The sequence below is a fragment of the Protomyctophum bolini genome (assembly GCF_963924005.1).
Source record: "Protomyctophum bolini genome assembly, chromosome: 13".
Taxonomy (NCBI): Eukaryota; Metazoa; Chordata; class Actinopteri; order Myctophiformes; family Myctophidae; genus Protomyctophum; species Protomyctophum bolini.
Window position 1 is genome coordinate 35,798,829 of NC_137874.1, and position 14,683 is coordinate 35,813,511.

Below are 14,683 nucleotides of genomic sequence, written 5' to 3' on the forward strand. Positions count from 1 at the left end.
AAATCTCTTACATTTGACCATTACGACCATGGGCAGGGCAGGGTGACATTATGCGATCCTGATCTTGACATGATGACTCTCTGACAGTTCCAAGTCGAGTTTCGACATATAAGTGTTGGACCACAAGCCACAAATTGATCATGTCAGTATTTTACCATCTATTAGGATAATTAAAAAATATATATACAGTAGCTATAGGCAGCTCCTGCTCCTTAGTCATATACTATTAAACATGTATAAGATGCATTATTGGATCTCATTAACAGATTGATTGATTGTTTGATTGGGGCGGCAGTGGCTCATGGGTAGAGTGGCCGGATGGTATAACCGCAAGGTTGCCAGTTCAAACCCGGGCTCCTCCAGAGTTAGTGTCAAAGTGTCCTTGAGCAAGACACTGAACCCCTATAATTGCTCCTGATGTGCTGGTTTCCCGCGCCATCGGTGTATGAATAGTATGCCGTACGATATGGGCTATAGCCCACGGTCCAAAATGATGAGAAACGAGGCTAACTTTTTTTTTCCAAAATTTCAAAAAACATGGGCTATAACCCAAAATAATATGCACCCACTGTCCACTGAAATTTCCCTTCCCCAGTGGTCATGTTGTCATGCACGTAGTCACATACCTTTACGGGGGGTTGGGGGCGCTTGGAACACTGTGTTCATTAGCAAACTGTAAATAAAGTACCAACCGAAAAAACAAAACTCGTTTTTTTCCACCGCTGGGGGGGGGCGTGTGGCTGGGGGGCGTGGCTGCGCGGCACCCACTGCCGTTATAGGAACCTTCCGCCACTGCCATTTACCATTTATTGTCATTCACATTAGAGGTGTCAGCTATATTAATGACTAACTACTGTTTTACACCCTTCTAGATGTGTTCATGATTTGGGTGGAGTGCTACATTTGATGTCACTGAATGGAACTGTGGCAGAATAGCTTGCATCACCCTGCTCTTTCTCCAGTACACTTTGGCATTGGCAGAGAAAGTCAAGCATGTTTCACTTGATCAAGAAGGACAAAGAGAAGGAGAAGGAGAGGGAGAAGGATTTGGGCAAGAAGGAGAAAAAAGACAAAAAGGAGCGAATGTCCCAGGCGGAGATGAGTAGTCTGGAGGAGATGAGCATCAGGAGAGGCTTCTTCAACCTCCACCGTGGGAGCTCCAAGAGGGACTCTAAGACCAGGCTTGAGATCTCCAGCCCTATCCCGATCAAAGTGGCTACCAACACAGAGCTCAACCTGACAGACATAGAAAGAGAGCGGTATGACAACGGCAGCACCCAAAGGCAGAATGTGGGACAAATGCCTGCAGCCAGTCCCAGCGATGACGATGATATGATGGTAGATGGACTGGCTCCTCAGCGTAGCTCTGTAAAGGAGCGGGCAGCCAAGTTTGGTGAACTGGCAAAGACAAATCCTCAGTTGGGCCAGAGCAAAGAGGACCACCCAACTCCACCACCTCAGATAGAAACCAGGGTGCCACAGCAGCGACAAATCTCGAGGTCCCAGGGCTTCAAGAAGAAGAAACGGGTTCACATCCCAGAGGTGGTGGAGAAAACCTTCCCTGGTGTGGACCTACAGCTGCCTGTATTGGTGGCTCCGCCACTTCCCGAGCCACGGGAATTGGAGCTGCAACGACGCAGCACTGGGGACTTTGGCTTCTCCCTGCGAAGAACCACCATGTTGGATAGGAGGCCTGATGGAGGGGTGTGCCGACGCATGGTGCACTTCGCAGAGCCAGGTGCTGGCACCAAGGACCGGGCCCTGGGCTTGGTGCCCGGAGACAGGCTGGTGGAGATTAACGGGGTCAATGTGGAAAACCAGAGCAGAGATGAGATCGTGGAGGCCATCCGTCAGTCCGGAGAGTCAGTCCGTCTCAAGGTGCAGTCCATTTCGGAGCTGAGTGAGCTGAGTTGCTGCTGGTTGAAAAGCAGCGAAGGGCCAAGCAAGGAGGTGTTTGATGTGAGTGTTACATACATTGTGATTATTTGTGGATTCATTCATTGGTGGTTCAGTGGTTCCTATCACAGATGCACAGAAGCATCTATGCACTTTGTGGTATCATAATTTATGTTCCATACTGCACCAAAACAGAATGTTCTCGTTATACACGCTGACTAATACAAGAATGCTCGCCCCAAAACACGCTCACCCCGGTTTAAATCTGGCGACCTTGGAACAGTCGCTATACCAGGTATTCCAAAACCTAAACCAGGTATTCCTCAGTGAAACTATGTCTAAACCTAACCTTATTCCTAAACATAACCTTAGTTAAAACAAATACAAGAACTGCTGGGGGCGAGGCGGCGAGCGAGTGTATTTTGGGACCAGCGTTCCGTTAACCAGGCTGACCACTGCACATGGAGTGGGTGCCTCAGTGCAGCATTTTTAGGTCACCAGCAACACTTCAGTGTTCATTTGTTTGAATTAACAGATTCATCTGTTGAAGTGTTAAACTAAACTAAACACCCATCTGTTCAAGCAAATGTTACCTGCATGAGCAACTGAGTTTGCATGAGTAACCAAGGTTTTGAACAGCCTCAGAGTGTATGATGGAGATTATGGCCCAAGACACTCTACCATACGTGTTACTTTACAAAAACAATATTTTCAGCTAAAAAGTATGCTATGTGACTCAATACGATATTGTTGTTGAGCGACACTTTTTGCACGACGCTTTTACAGTGTCCCAGAAAGCACCAATCTTGATCATTATAGAAAAAGACAGGTCATTTGAAAAAATGAAAACGCAAGTGTGAGAATGACCTAGAAACAGCAGCACTATTTATAGGAGGTGATAATAAAATCTGGATTCTGGATCTCTGGAGTAGTAAACTTTAGAAGAATGCTAGGATGAGTGTCCTGCTTGATTCTTGTTTACTCAATGGTTTAGTCATGAGAAATTGATATTAAAAGTTAATTGAATCTGTAATTTGTTACATGATCCCTTGGACTAAGGTGCTGTACACTATTCAGTACGCCTCATAGTTGAACAATCAATCAATAATGCACATGTCTAGTTCTGATTAATTATAGTCATGACTACAATGTGTTGGCTGAACAAAGAGGCCTGTTCTTAAAATAAATCCTGCCATTCAGGTTTATTGTCAGTCTCTCACTATCTCTTCTCTCTCTCTCTCTCTCTCTCTCTCTCTCTCTCTCTCTCTCTCTCTCTCTCTCTCTCTCTCTCTCTCTCTCTCTCTCTCTCTCTCTCTCTCTCTCTCTCTCTCTCTCTCTCTCTCTCTCTCTCTCTCTCTCTCTCTCTCTCTCTCTCTCTCTCTCTCTCTCTCTCTCTCTCTCTCTCTCTCGCCATATAGCAAAATTAGATTTATTGTGAAATCATAATATTTGGCACAATTGCATGTGACTTACAGTGACTATTATTATTATTTGCTCACCTGCCAAAAGTTTGTAGTATGTATTTCATGTTATTATAATGGGAAAGGTAATGCCTGTCAAACTTGAGCATTTGTAGTTTAGAATTGTCTAAACTCCAATCATCATAAATATTGGAGCAGTCCCATAGAGTAGACCTTCATGGTTCAAATCCTGTCAATGATTTTTTTTGGAACCTTTCCAACTCTTGATTGACTGCAGAGTTTATGTACATCAGAACGTTTGATATATTTTATGAATCTTAAAGGAGCACTTCACACATGTTCAAAAACTTCACATACTTTCCCCTTACTGATGCTCATAAGATAGCACAATTCCGTCTACTCACAGTTATTTGTCTCATTAGAGGCTATGGAGTCAGAAACCAGCCTACCAAAGACATCACCAGGCGTCTTTATCATCATCCACCAGACATTCTAAGCTAATAGAAACTACCTTGTCTTCCTGGAAAGTTAGCATGCTGAAATAGAAGTCATTTTTCGACATCAATTAAAATAAAAGTTAGACATGACCAAACTTGTCTAGCGATAACGTCATCGGCAGGCAGCGGTCAGGCAACGGTCAACAGCCTTCCTCTGAGACACAGAGCATTAGGACCAATTATATGAATATAGGTTTGAAATGGGTGAAGTGGTCCTTAGAAACAGGCTATTAATTAAATGTTATTTTGTAGCATCACAAACAAGTAGCATTTACATGGATTCTTGAATTCATTCTGCACCTAATTAGATTATATAACTATTCTGGGCCAAGAACCAGCAGCCGAGTAAATCAAAGGATTTGGTAATTGGTTGTTTGCTACCGTCCATTCTCCATGAAGCCAGGGCAACTATTCTTCTGTTGTAGCCTTTCTGATATACTGTCTCTTCTTAAAGATGTCAGTATATGTGTGGTGGCTTTAGCACAGTCTTCAGATCAGCAAGGTTACTTCTGAACCAAGGCCTCTCATTGAAGCCTAGCCATGTTATAACATGCAATAATATGCAATTGTGTTTCAGTAGGATCCCCCATATCCACCCCTTGTCTATCAAAACAACACATTCCTACAGAGTCAGACTACAGCAGCCAAAGTGAGACAACTTATCTTGTCGCGGAGAGCTACTACATTTACATGTATTTAGTAGTTAAATTGGTTGCTTTTTTCATTGTAACAGTCATTAAGCCAAAGTGCAGTTGGGGGGGGGGGGGGGGGGTCATCTTGTTTTGTCAACTTGTCATAAAGCATGAGTATGGGATAGACTGCGTGTAGATTTTAGAGAGCGGGGGAGGGGAGCCAGAAGTTTGGATGGATTTTAATTACACGCTTTACAAAGAAGGGGGAATCTGCAACATGGATGGCCAGCATCATGCTCACTTCACATAATGGAAATTAAAGTTATGTCTCAATGAAAATGTCATGTCATACAGTTGGACTGTGCACTCACTATAATAAGAGGCTGAATCATATTTCCATATGCAAGGTCTGAAGTATAGCACTGTAGGTCATAGTTCAGCTGCCATCTACTTAGTTTAGGTACGTTCTTGGCTGTTGGCTGACAGGAAGCCTGTAGTGTACAGAGAAATAACTTCAATATGTTATGTTATCATCAACAGGGGCTATAGGAGATGACTGGTTATGGTAGCAGTGGCTCACAAGGACAGCTAATGTCAAAGGTTTCATGTAATAGCTCTGTTAGTTATAGCTTATTCCATTTCATTTGCTATCTGTCTAATGCTCACACAAGGGTATGTTACTGGAAATCAGCAAATGGTTTAATCTCAAGCTGCCATTTAAATTGCATCATTCCCATTTCCAGTATGCTGTAATACAGTAGTACAGAGCATTAACACAGACGTGGATTAGAAAGGGGCGGTTCCTCTAAATCTAAGGATCATTATAAAGCTGTTTGGTTCAAGTTAGAAGCCAGGCTTAGAAGCCAATTTATCTCTTTTCCTATTTTCAAAGTGAACATAAAGTACAAGAATAGTAGCTATACAATGTCCTGGGGCTACAAAAGGTACCAGTAGCTGTGCATCCCATTGAGAAACCTGTTATCAGCTTTGTCTCTTTGGTGGATTTAGATGGTAAACCTTTTACTGTTATCCAGCTATACGAGACGTGATGTTTTGGAATTGTCAAATTACATTATGTTGTGCTACTTACAGTACAGAAACGTAAAGACTACGTAAGCATTGTTCGCTGTGTATGCCGACTCTGGACTGGAGTTGAGTTTTAAAAGCATTTTAAGAGCGTTGTACTCGTATACAATAGTGTATTTGTACTGAAAATAGTAGATCTATACTGTAAGCTTTCAAGGCGTTGTAAAGACTATATCCACAGTACATTGTAAACCATACAGTAGATGAGACACTACACACCCGTGTCTGTATTTTAACCCACTTGTCCTTCACCGCATTGCAACGACCTGCTTTCTGTAAGAACTTGTGAATCACAGGGCTTTTCGCCTATGCTTTGTGAATTCTGGGTCATCTTCACTTTCCTGTATTTCAAAATTCTAACTAGAATACTGTGGTCCCATAATTTATTGGTTGTGGCTTCTTAACTGTTTCCAAATTCTACAAGCTCCAAACCAGGGAGTTGGAGGTCACGTCACTCAATCAAACTGGCTAACCGCCCTCCCAGGACTTTGTAATGTCCTGTCCTTAACTATACACTAAACACATGCCTAACCTTAACTATCTCTACCCTATTGCCTAAACAGTGAACACTACTATCATTTTAATATAGTTACACCTGCACCTACGGACCGGTAGGTCAGCTTGGCTTTGCATGGCTGTGCAGTGCATCGTGGGTATGCTACTTAACTGTCAAATCAATTTCAAATTTGTATGTCTAGCTCTGTAAAAAAAAAGAAAAGCGTTCTCCGGGTCTGATATGGACGTAAGATGAAGCCTGTCAGTCCAATCGCCATCTTTCTAGATCCGTTTGGGCCCAGCTGGCCATTGGCTGGCCCAGACAACGAGGCGGGACTTTCCCCCTTCTTCTTCGTTGGTTTTTATTTTGACTCTAGCGGGGGGGTGGATCCCGATCGGTAGCCACGCCCCTCAGAACATACTCGACTTTATGGTCATTTTCTTAATAAATGGGACCATCAAATGGGGTTTTATGGGCCCAATGACAGCGCCACAACAGGCCATTATATGAACTTTCAGGAAGTCAGGATTTACTACTGGCTTCAGACACTATTGGCTTCACTGCCCCCCTGGTCTAGCAAAGAAATTCTCCTCAATCTATATACATTTATTTTATTTCATAGGAAAAAATGGGGTTTGGTGTTTTCACCGAAATGTCTTATTTTACTCTATGGGTCCTTCCTTATCTAAATTGAATGAATGAAAGTAGAGTTAGTACTATCTATGACAAAGAAACAGTTCAGATCATGCTCTAGTACAGTAAGTGGGTCAGAACCATTGTGTTTAGGGTATACAATCCTTAATCTTTAGTCAGTGCATACAAACAACCCACAAGCTGTTTCCTATTCGCACACTCTGGGGATTAACCAAGTGTGCTAGATAGGCCAGACACACCCTATGTTTAGACTGCCCATGTTGACCTGTAGAATGGTAAAGCTCTGCTTTAACATGAGGATGTAATATAGCATGTTCTACACAGCCTTATGTTATTTGAATGTGAAATAGTCGGATCATCAAAATAGTATTGGCCTCAAATACAAATACAGATCAACGCTGTGTATATAATTTAATAAAACATTTTTTACAGTGTGGCTCTGCAGTAGTCTAGCCGTCTTTAAGGGGATCGGCCTGTGTGTCAGTCAAGGTTGGCCAGGCAGGCAGGGAGGCTGGTGCCCACAGCCCTCACAAACACTGAGATTTGGTGCGCCCTACGCAGACCCATGAACAAACGTTTTTCTTCAAATTCTATCCCACGATTTTGCAACCCATTTTTTTCACCCAGTGTCATTAACAGTATCTAATGTAATCCTGGGCGCTGCGCTTCCTCTGCCAACCTGGGGGGGCAGCGGACTGCCTTATGCTTCCTTCTATGCATGAAAGCAGCTTCTTTTCACCTGACAGGGGGGAGTTTCCCCTGCCGGACGTAGCGTGTGGAAGGAGCACGTTATTCCGACCAGTTCCTTTGCCCTCCATCGGGTGCCCCGGCTAACCAGGGGGAGGTAGTTTAGAGACCAGGATTACTGCATGTATTTTTGTGGGGGTGCCTGCCCTGGGGGACGCAGGGGGCCCTTTCGCCGGCCCCGGCGGGAATCGAACCCAGGACCTTCTAGCTGTGAGGCGACAGCACTGTCAACTGTGCTCTCGGAAACCGTTAGTCCGATCACTGCTCACCGGCTGTTCAGTCAGGACAGACAGACATAGCGATTTCATGAATTAATAATACTTAATGGAAGTCAAGACAGTGCTCAGTCATGCATATGTCATAGGTGCAACTGACACAAGCTGTTTATTTTATTTTAATTTCCTGACTTTTTTTTGCATGCACCTGGATGCTATCATTATGTAGCCTATTTCTGACAGCAGGGCCATGTATTAAATTAACCTTCCACTTTTATTAAGATAACAAAAAGTTAAGATAAAAGAGTATAGTTTTCCTCCTGGGGCTACCTGCCTTACCATAACTGAATCAGTTGAATAGCTAGCTCCAGGCGCGGCTCCCTCTTTAACATGTGTTTTGTCAAACTGGTTCTGTCACAATACATTTCAGTGAATAATTACTTAATCACAATTCACAAGCCTCACCGCAAAGACAACAGTCACACCTGCTGTGTAGTAATTTGTATGGGTTCATTCTGTTAGTATTTTGATTGGGTTCATCATATGGGTTCATTCGATTATAAATAATGTTTCCTGATAAGACAAAAACAATAGATTGAAAGTGCTTTATTTAGCCAGTCAATCCACGTAAGATAAAACCCACAGATGTTTTGCTCTGAAGTATCCTAGCCTGTTCGGGAAGTATGGTTGTAATTAGTTCTGGCTGGGTGTGACAACTCAAAGGTGTCTCAGGCCATACCTATGTCATTTGTCACGTTTGCACAATGCACGTACAGTACTGTAGTGTACTTGTTAGAAATGCAGATTCATACTTAAGGCCACCAGAAATGAGGAAGCTAAATAAAACTTCTGGGAACTCAGATTATATCAGGACTAACCTGAAAAACACTAGTATCTTGTGGTGCACAGTGAAAGTTGTAGCACTGATTTTCACCCTTAGTGGCTGATAAAGATGGAGGTCACCATGAAACTACAACGCTCAAACTTTAAAACGGTTTCCCCTTTGAAAGTGTAATATTTATTTAGCCATTCATCCCAAGTATTATAAAAAGCATAGATTTCATGCAAGTATGCTTGTAATTAGTAGTGACTGGGTGTGACTCTTAAAGGTGACTCAGGCCAGGGCATAGACATACCCTTTGATATTAAAAAGTATAGATGCCTCATTGGTCGCTGCAGTTAATTGGAGAAACCTGTCTCCAACGGGATGAGGAAGTCAAGCGGAAGTGCTGAAGGCATGCTGCGTCGCTGCCAGCCTGCCACTCACTAGTGACTACTGGCCAATCACAGCATGTCTTTTACGGGACTTCCGTTCTTCTACATTGACTTCTATTGGTCTGTCCCTATTTGAAGGCTTCAAATAGGTTTACGGAATGCATTGGAGTCTATGGGCTCGCACGAGTACATGAACCACGTGACCGGGCTGTTTTCTGCCCCCTCAATATCGCAACTCTTCTATTAGATGGCTATGGGCATACCTATGCTAGCCTGATTATCAGACTGAAGCTTCCTGATGCAGTCAGAGAGTGGGCAGGGTCTATGGGCTGGCTGGATCCAGGCTATGCCATTTGTCACATTATCTCATATAGTATATGTTTTGAATGCCAGAAATGCTCATTCATGTTTAAGTGCAGCAGAAAAGAAAAACTAATATTTTCTTGCCATATCAGCACTAGAACCTGACCACTATTAAGATGTATTATGGATTAATACTATGTAGTATTAGTATAGTATATAGGCCAGCAGAATGTAAATCTAGTGCATTTCTCTGGGCTGACACTTAGGTGTATGGCTCCCTCTTGTGGTGTACTGATCACAGTGAAAGTTGTAAGCAATATATATTTTCCCTGTCTATAACTTGCAGCCAGGTCTGTGTAGTGTGCACAATGTAATATTTTAATATCTTATGGTTCCCAACAGAATATTTTTGGAATCTGGACGCAGGTCATTCCACTACAAAGCTCCATCTGACTGGAACAATCTTCCGCTTTCACTCAGATCAATTACCTCTCTACCGCTACATCTCCAAACAACCTGTTCATGCTTCTAATACTTAATACTATAATGTTTACTTCTAACTTTGACACAGGTTATAGTACTGTTTTCTCCATTATTTCTCCATTATTTCGACTTTCAACAAGTCGGGGGTCAGGGGTTAGTCCTACTCCTCCTCCCAGCCAACACTCCCCACTGACAGGTAGTATAGGGCCTTAGTACTACTCCTCCTCCCAGCCAACACTCCCCACTGACAGGTAGTATAGGGCCCTTAGTCCTACTCCTCCTCCCAGCCAACACTCCCCACTGACAGGTAGTATAGGGCCCTTAGTCCTACTCCTCCTCCCAGCCAACACTCCCCACTGACAGGTAGTATAGGGCCTTAGTCCTACTCCTCCTCCCAGCCAACACTCCCCACTGACAGGTAGTATAGGGCCCTTAGTCCTACTCCTCCTCCCAGCCAACACTCCCCACTGACAGGTAATTACCCACCCCCCCCTCCCCCCAGGAAGGATATAGGGCCATGAGTGTCTATTTCACAATTATTTTTTTTGACTGGGGGGTCATATTTTGACAGGAATTTCCCCCCCCCTGTATTAGGATGTTGATATTCATTCATCAACACTCCCCACTGACAGGTAGTACCCAGGTAGTAAAGTCTGGACTTTTACTTGTAACGGAGTACTTCTATATTCCAGTATTGATACTTTTACTTTAGTAAAACAATTGAGTACTCCCCCCCCCCCCCCCCCCCCCCCCCCACTGGTGATAGATGTGCTGGGCACCCAGCAGGGGGCGGTAGTGTCAGGAAGAGAGGTAAGAGAGGTGTAATTGGTGTGGCACCACCAATCTATTCATAGCCCTCCATGTATCCCAGCAGCTGTCCCTCCGGCCTGCATCCGGAATACTGCGTCTGCCAGGGTCCTATCAGATTACCCCCCCACACCCCACCCGGCCCACCCCTCAGACCTCAGCAACATATACTCGGCTGACTGTGACGTTCGACCCGCATGGTTTCCCCCTGCCTATACTCAACTCCGTAAGCTTTTCCCCAGAGCCCGGCCTGTCTCACCCTCGACTTGCAGTGGCTAGAGAAGGAACACTGGAAAGCTGACCAGGTCTGGAGACAAGGTAACAACAAGCTATAGGCCCCTGGACTCTGTGTGGCTCGCAGTGTGCTTTCCCTATATACCCGGGCGTACATGCTCTTCCATTAGGGCACTGCCTCAGAATGGCCTGCTTTGCTGCTGAAACTATTTATAGGAGTGGACTCTGATGAAAGCTAGGCCAGGGATGGTGAAACATGTTGCTGCTCCACTGACTTCAGTTCTGTCTCATCAATGAGTACAAAAGGTCCATTTTGGACTTTGTTAGACTGGACCTAAAATGTAAGAGATAGTAGTGTGTTTTACTAAGTCGATCTAGCAGCATGCAGCTTGATTAAATACTACTGTGTGGGATTCATCAAATGCACTGCTTGCTTATGTAGTAAATTGACTATTCATACTACTGACCGAGTGTTGATTCTTGGCAGTTTCAAAATCTTCCTTATTGCTTTTGTGCGATTACCATTTACTTATAAAGTTGTAAGACAGGTGAATGTAGTAGACATGTCTTGTCATCATACACCAAATAACCTACTGAATAGCCTAGTATTCCCTAAGAGGTCTTGTTTTGGGGAGCTCTATTTGCCCATACGCGTATGAGCAAATAGAGCTCCCCAATTAGCACTGCAGACACTCTAAACAACACTGAACGTACGTGCTAAATGCCTAAATTGTTATTAACTTGAGGCTCTACACTCAGTCTCTATACTGTGAGCCTTTTAAGCCCTTTGAACCAAGTGTTCAATATTCATGGTGTTCTGTTTGCCAAACATTTTCTGTGCACTCTCTTTCCTGTGTTTGTAAAGTCTGTTTGTCACTTACCAATTCACCAATGTCATAACTTACTTTCCGCTATTACTTAAAGAAAGGATCCAAATGATTAATATTGCGGCTGTTTTTTGTTTTGTTTTTTGCTGCATTTTAATTTATTATACGTGTGAAGGACTAAATAAAGTGAAGGACTAACCCAAGATCCTTTTTAAATGCAGTGACTAGGTCCTGGCTTTTTGGGGTCTATTTTCCACTCCCCTCTTGCTCCAGCTATTCATTTCATTATCTTCTGTCCTCAGTGCTGCAGTAACATGGTCCTACTGCCCTGTTGATATTTGACCTCCTGTGTCAAGAAAGTGTTACTATTCATTCATTAAGCACCCTAAAGTGTCCTCTCCCTGTGTTATCTATGTCCTACGTTGCCTGCTGTCACTGTCTCTATCCATCCCTCTACCTCTCCCAGCTCTCCCCCATGTCATCTGGGTCACCACCATGGCTTATCGAAACAACCGCTTTTCATTTTGGGAACAAAAGGGAAGTCTCGTTTTACTTTTCTGCTCCAACGCTTCTACTTCCACTATGCATGTGGTTCTTCATTTCATGCTTTGAAGTGGTGTGTATACTACTGTGTAGATAGAGACAAGTCGTGGTCTAATCAATCATTTGTGGTGTTCCCTCATGTAGGTTAAGGTTGATAACAAGCCAAATGTAAGTGTCACTTCACCTGCATGAGTTTGGATAGAGTTCACTCTGTATGTAGTGTCACTAGAGTAGACAGAATAGCTAAAGTAACATTTGTTGCATTTTAGGGGGTCTTTCTTAACTATGGCGACATGCAGTTTTAACAGCATGCTTTATCAGTGCAAAACTTGGAAAGATGTGCTCCGTTATGTAAACTTCTAGGGTTAGTATAGCGTTTCTTAGACTCATTGTCCTATATCTACACAGTAAAACCCTCAGTTTTATCCATTTGTAACTCAGCTACAAATGTTCAATCACTCTGAGTTATACGAAGGATTTGGCTATGTAATTAACCAAAAAGGTCATCCAGGGACCTACATAACCATCACCAGTGTCTCTGTCCTCCTCTGTTCATGCACAGTCTGATGGTGATGATAATCAGCCTCAACCAGTTGCTAGCCCTGTTCTAGACACAGGAAGTGGCCCACAGCCCACAGCCACAGCCACAACTGAGGAATCCAATATTGTCAGCGCTATGGCTGACCCCGACACCCCGCGGGTGGTGAAGGTTGTGAGGCGGGTTGTTGTGACTCGGCGGCTGGGTCCTGGGGGGGCGGCGGAGCAGAGCTCCGAGCCCCCCGGGGGGGCAGCCTCTGCTGTGGCTGCTACCGCTGTGCCCAAAACCACCAGTAAGGCTGCTCCCTCGTCTTCGGGACACCGCGAAGAGAGGGACGACATTTCCTTCGGCCTGGCCAGCCTAATGGGCAGAAGTAAAACCAAGGAGCACCGGCCTCGTACCCGCACCCAGGACCGCAAGGAGGACCCGCCCGACAAAGAAGAGACCGAGAAGGAGGAGGAGAAAGAAAGGGCAAAGGAGCCAGAAGAGAAGGCCGCGGCAGAGGAAAAAACACAGCAGGCTACGGCCACGTTTGTGTCCGTCGTTGCACCGTCCCAACCTGTGCCGCCAATAAAGCCCAACCTCGTCCCGCCTGCTCCCAAGCCTGACCCCTTGGCCCCTCCTCTTGGCTTTATCCCCGCCCCCAGACAGCAGAATCCGTTGACCCCTCCTGCCGGTTTCATTCCGGCCCCCAAGCCCTCCTCCAATCCGTTGACCCCTCCTGCCGGTTTCATTCCGGCCCCCAAGCCCTCCTCCAATCCGTTGACCCCTCCTGCCGGTTTCATTCCGGCCCCCAAGCCCTCCTCCAATCCGTTGACCCCTCCTGCCGGTTTCATTCCGGCCCCCAAGCCCTCCTCCAATCCGTTGACCCCTCCTGCCGGTTTCATTCCGGCCCCCAAGCCCTCCTCCAACGCCGTGGCCCCGAAACAGAACGTCCTGCCACGGCCGCCAGGTTTCGTCCCGGTCCAGAGGACCGATGCTCTGGCGCCCCCTCCGGGGTTCATTCCAGTTACACGTACCACTGTCGTGAAGAAACCAGAGGTACAGAGTGTGATTATTTAAAATACTAATGGAGCATGCTGTGAGATATTAACAACTTAGCACCCTTTGACTAAGTATTCCATCAATTAAAATCTCCGTCAATGAATGTACTTTGTAGATATTAAACGGTTTAGCTGAAAAGCAACTTTAAACACTGGCCCGGTTGCTAGGCAACGCCTTGCAGGTGCTGCTGGATCTGAAAGTCACTTGTGTGAACCGTGTCGATTCGCATGTGTTCATTGATCAATATGGCTTTGCTCTCAAATAAATTAATATTTGTGTGGATGTTGATCAGTATGTTGGTTGAATTCACCCCTTTCTTACTTTTTAACTTTTCCATTATCATTTCATTTATGGTTTCTGTTGAAATGAGATTTGACAGAAAGAAGCCAGCCTGGGTAAACAGGTTGTGTTTCAAACCAGACAGAAGTTTCAAATGGACAGAAGCACATGAAATAATGCCTCCTCTAGTCCGTTATAGTCTGGTCCGTTTGAGTTGGGCTGAGAGCACTGAACCATCCATTACTTTATAATGTGTCACCCTGTAGTCCTGTAGAACCTCCAAATCAGTAGACTGGTGAGAAACCCATTATTCACACGGTGGCCTTTTTATTCTTACAGTATGTCATACTCAGGCATAGGAAACACCACCTCCTTTCAAATCTGATATGGAGCTAACACTTCACTATCACTGTAACATCACATTTCACTAACTCATCTTTGGTGTGTGTGTGTGTGTGTGTGTGAGTGTGTGTGTGTGTGTGTGTATGTGTGTTCGTGTATGTGTGTGTGTGTGTGTGTGTGTGTGTGTGTGTGTGTGTGTGTGTGTGTGCGTGTGTGTGTGCGTGTGTGTGTGTGTGTGTGTGTGTGTGTGTGTGTGTGTGTGTGTGTGTGTGTGTGTGTGTGTGTGTGTGTGTGTGCGCACGCGCGTGCGTACGTGCGTGGCTGCGTGCGTGTGCAAATCATGCACCTTTGTCGTTGTGTTTAATGTATGTAATGTAAAGGTAACGGATGCCGTGGCCTCTACCGGTAACCCTATTCCTGAGGT

The 14,683-nt window shown here is 44.7% G+C and overlaps 1 protein-coding gene across 6 annotated transcripts in view; it reads left to right on the top strand.

Annotated features, from left to right (window-relative positions):
* LOC308327269 (unconventional myosin-XVIIIa-like) overlaps nt 1-14,683 on the top strand; it is a 77,604-nt gene that overhangs the window by 677 nt on the left and 62,244 nt on the right. For 2 of the 6 annotated variants that reach the window (XM_080780557.1, XM_080780555.1), the window contains exons 1-3: nt 10,677-10,770; nt 12,201-12,224; nt 12,619-13,635. In XM_080780557.1, the coding sequence (XP_080636683.1) occupies nt 12,733-13,635 (903 nt within the window). In that variant the 5' untranslated portion in view covers nt 10,677-10,770; nt 12,201-12,224; nt 12,619-12,732. Of the gene's footprint in view, nt 1-872; nt 1,960-10,668; nt 10,771-12,200; nt 12,225-12,618; nt 13,636-14,683 lie in introns of those variants that run through there. The other 4 variants (XM_080780556.1, XM_080780558.1, XM_080780553.1 and 1 more) reach the window with 3 other exon arrangements.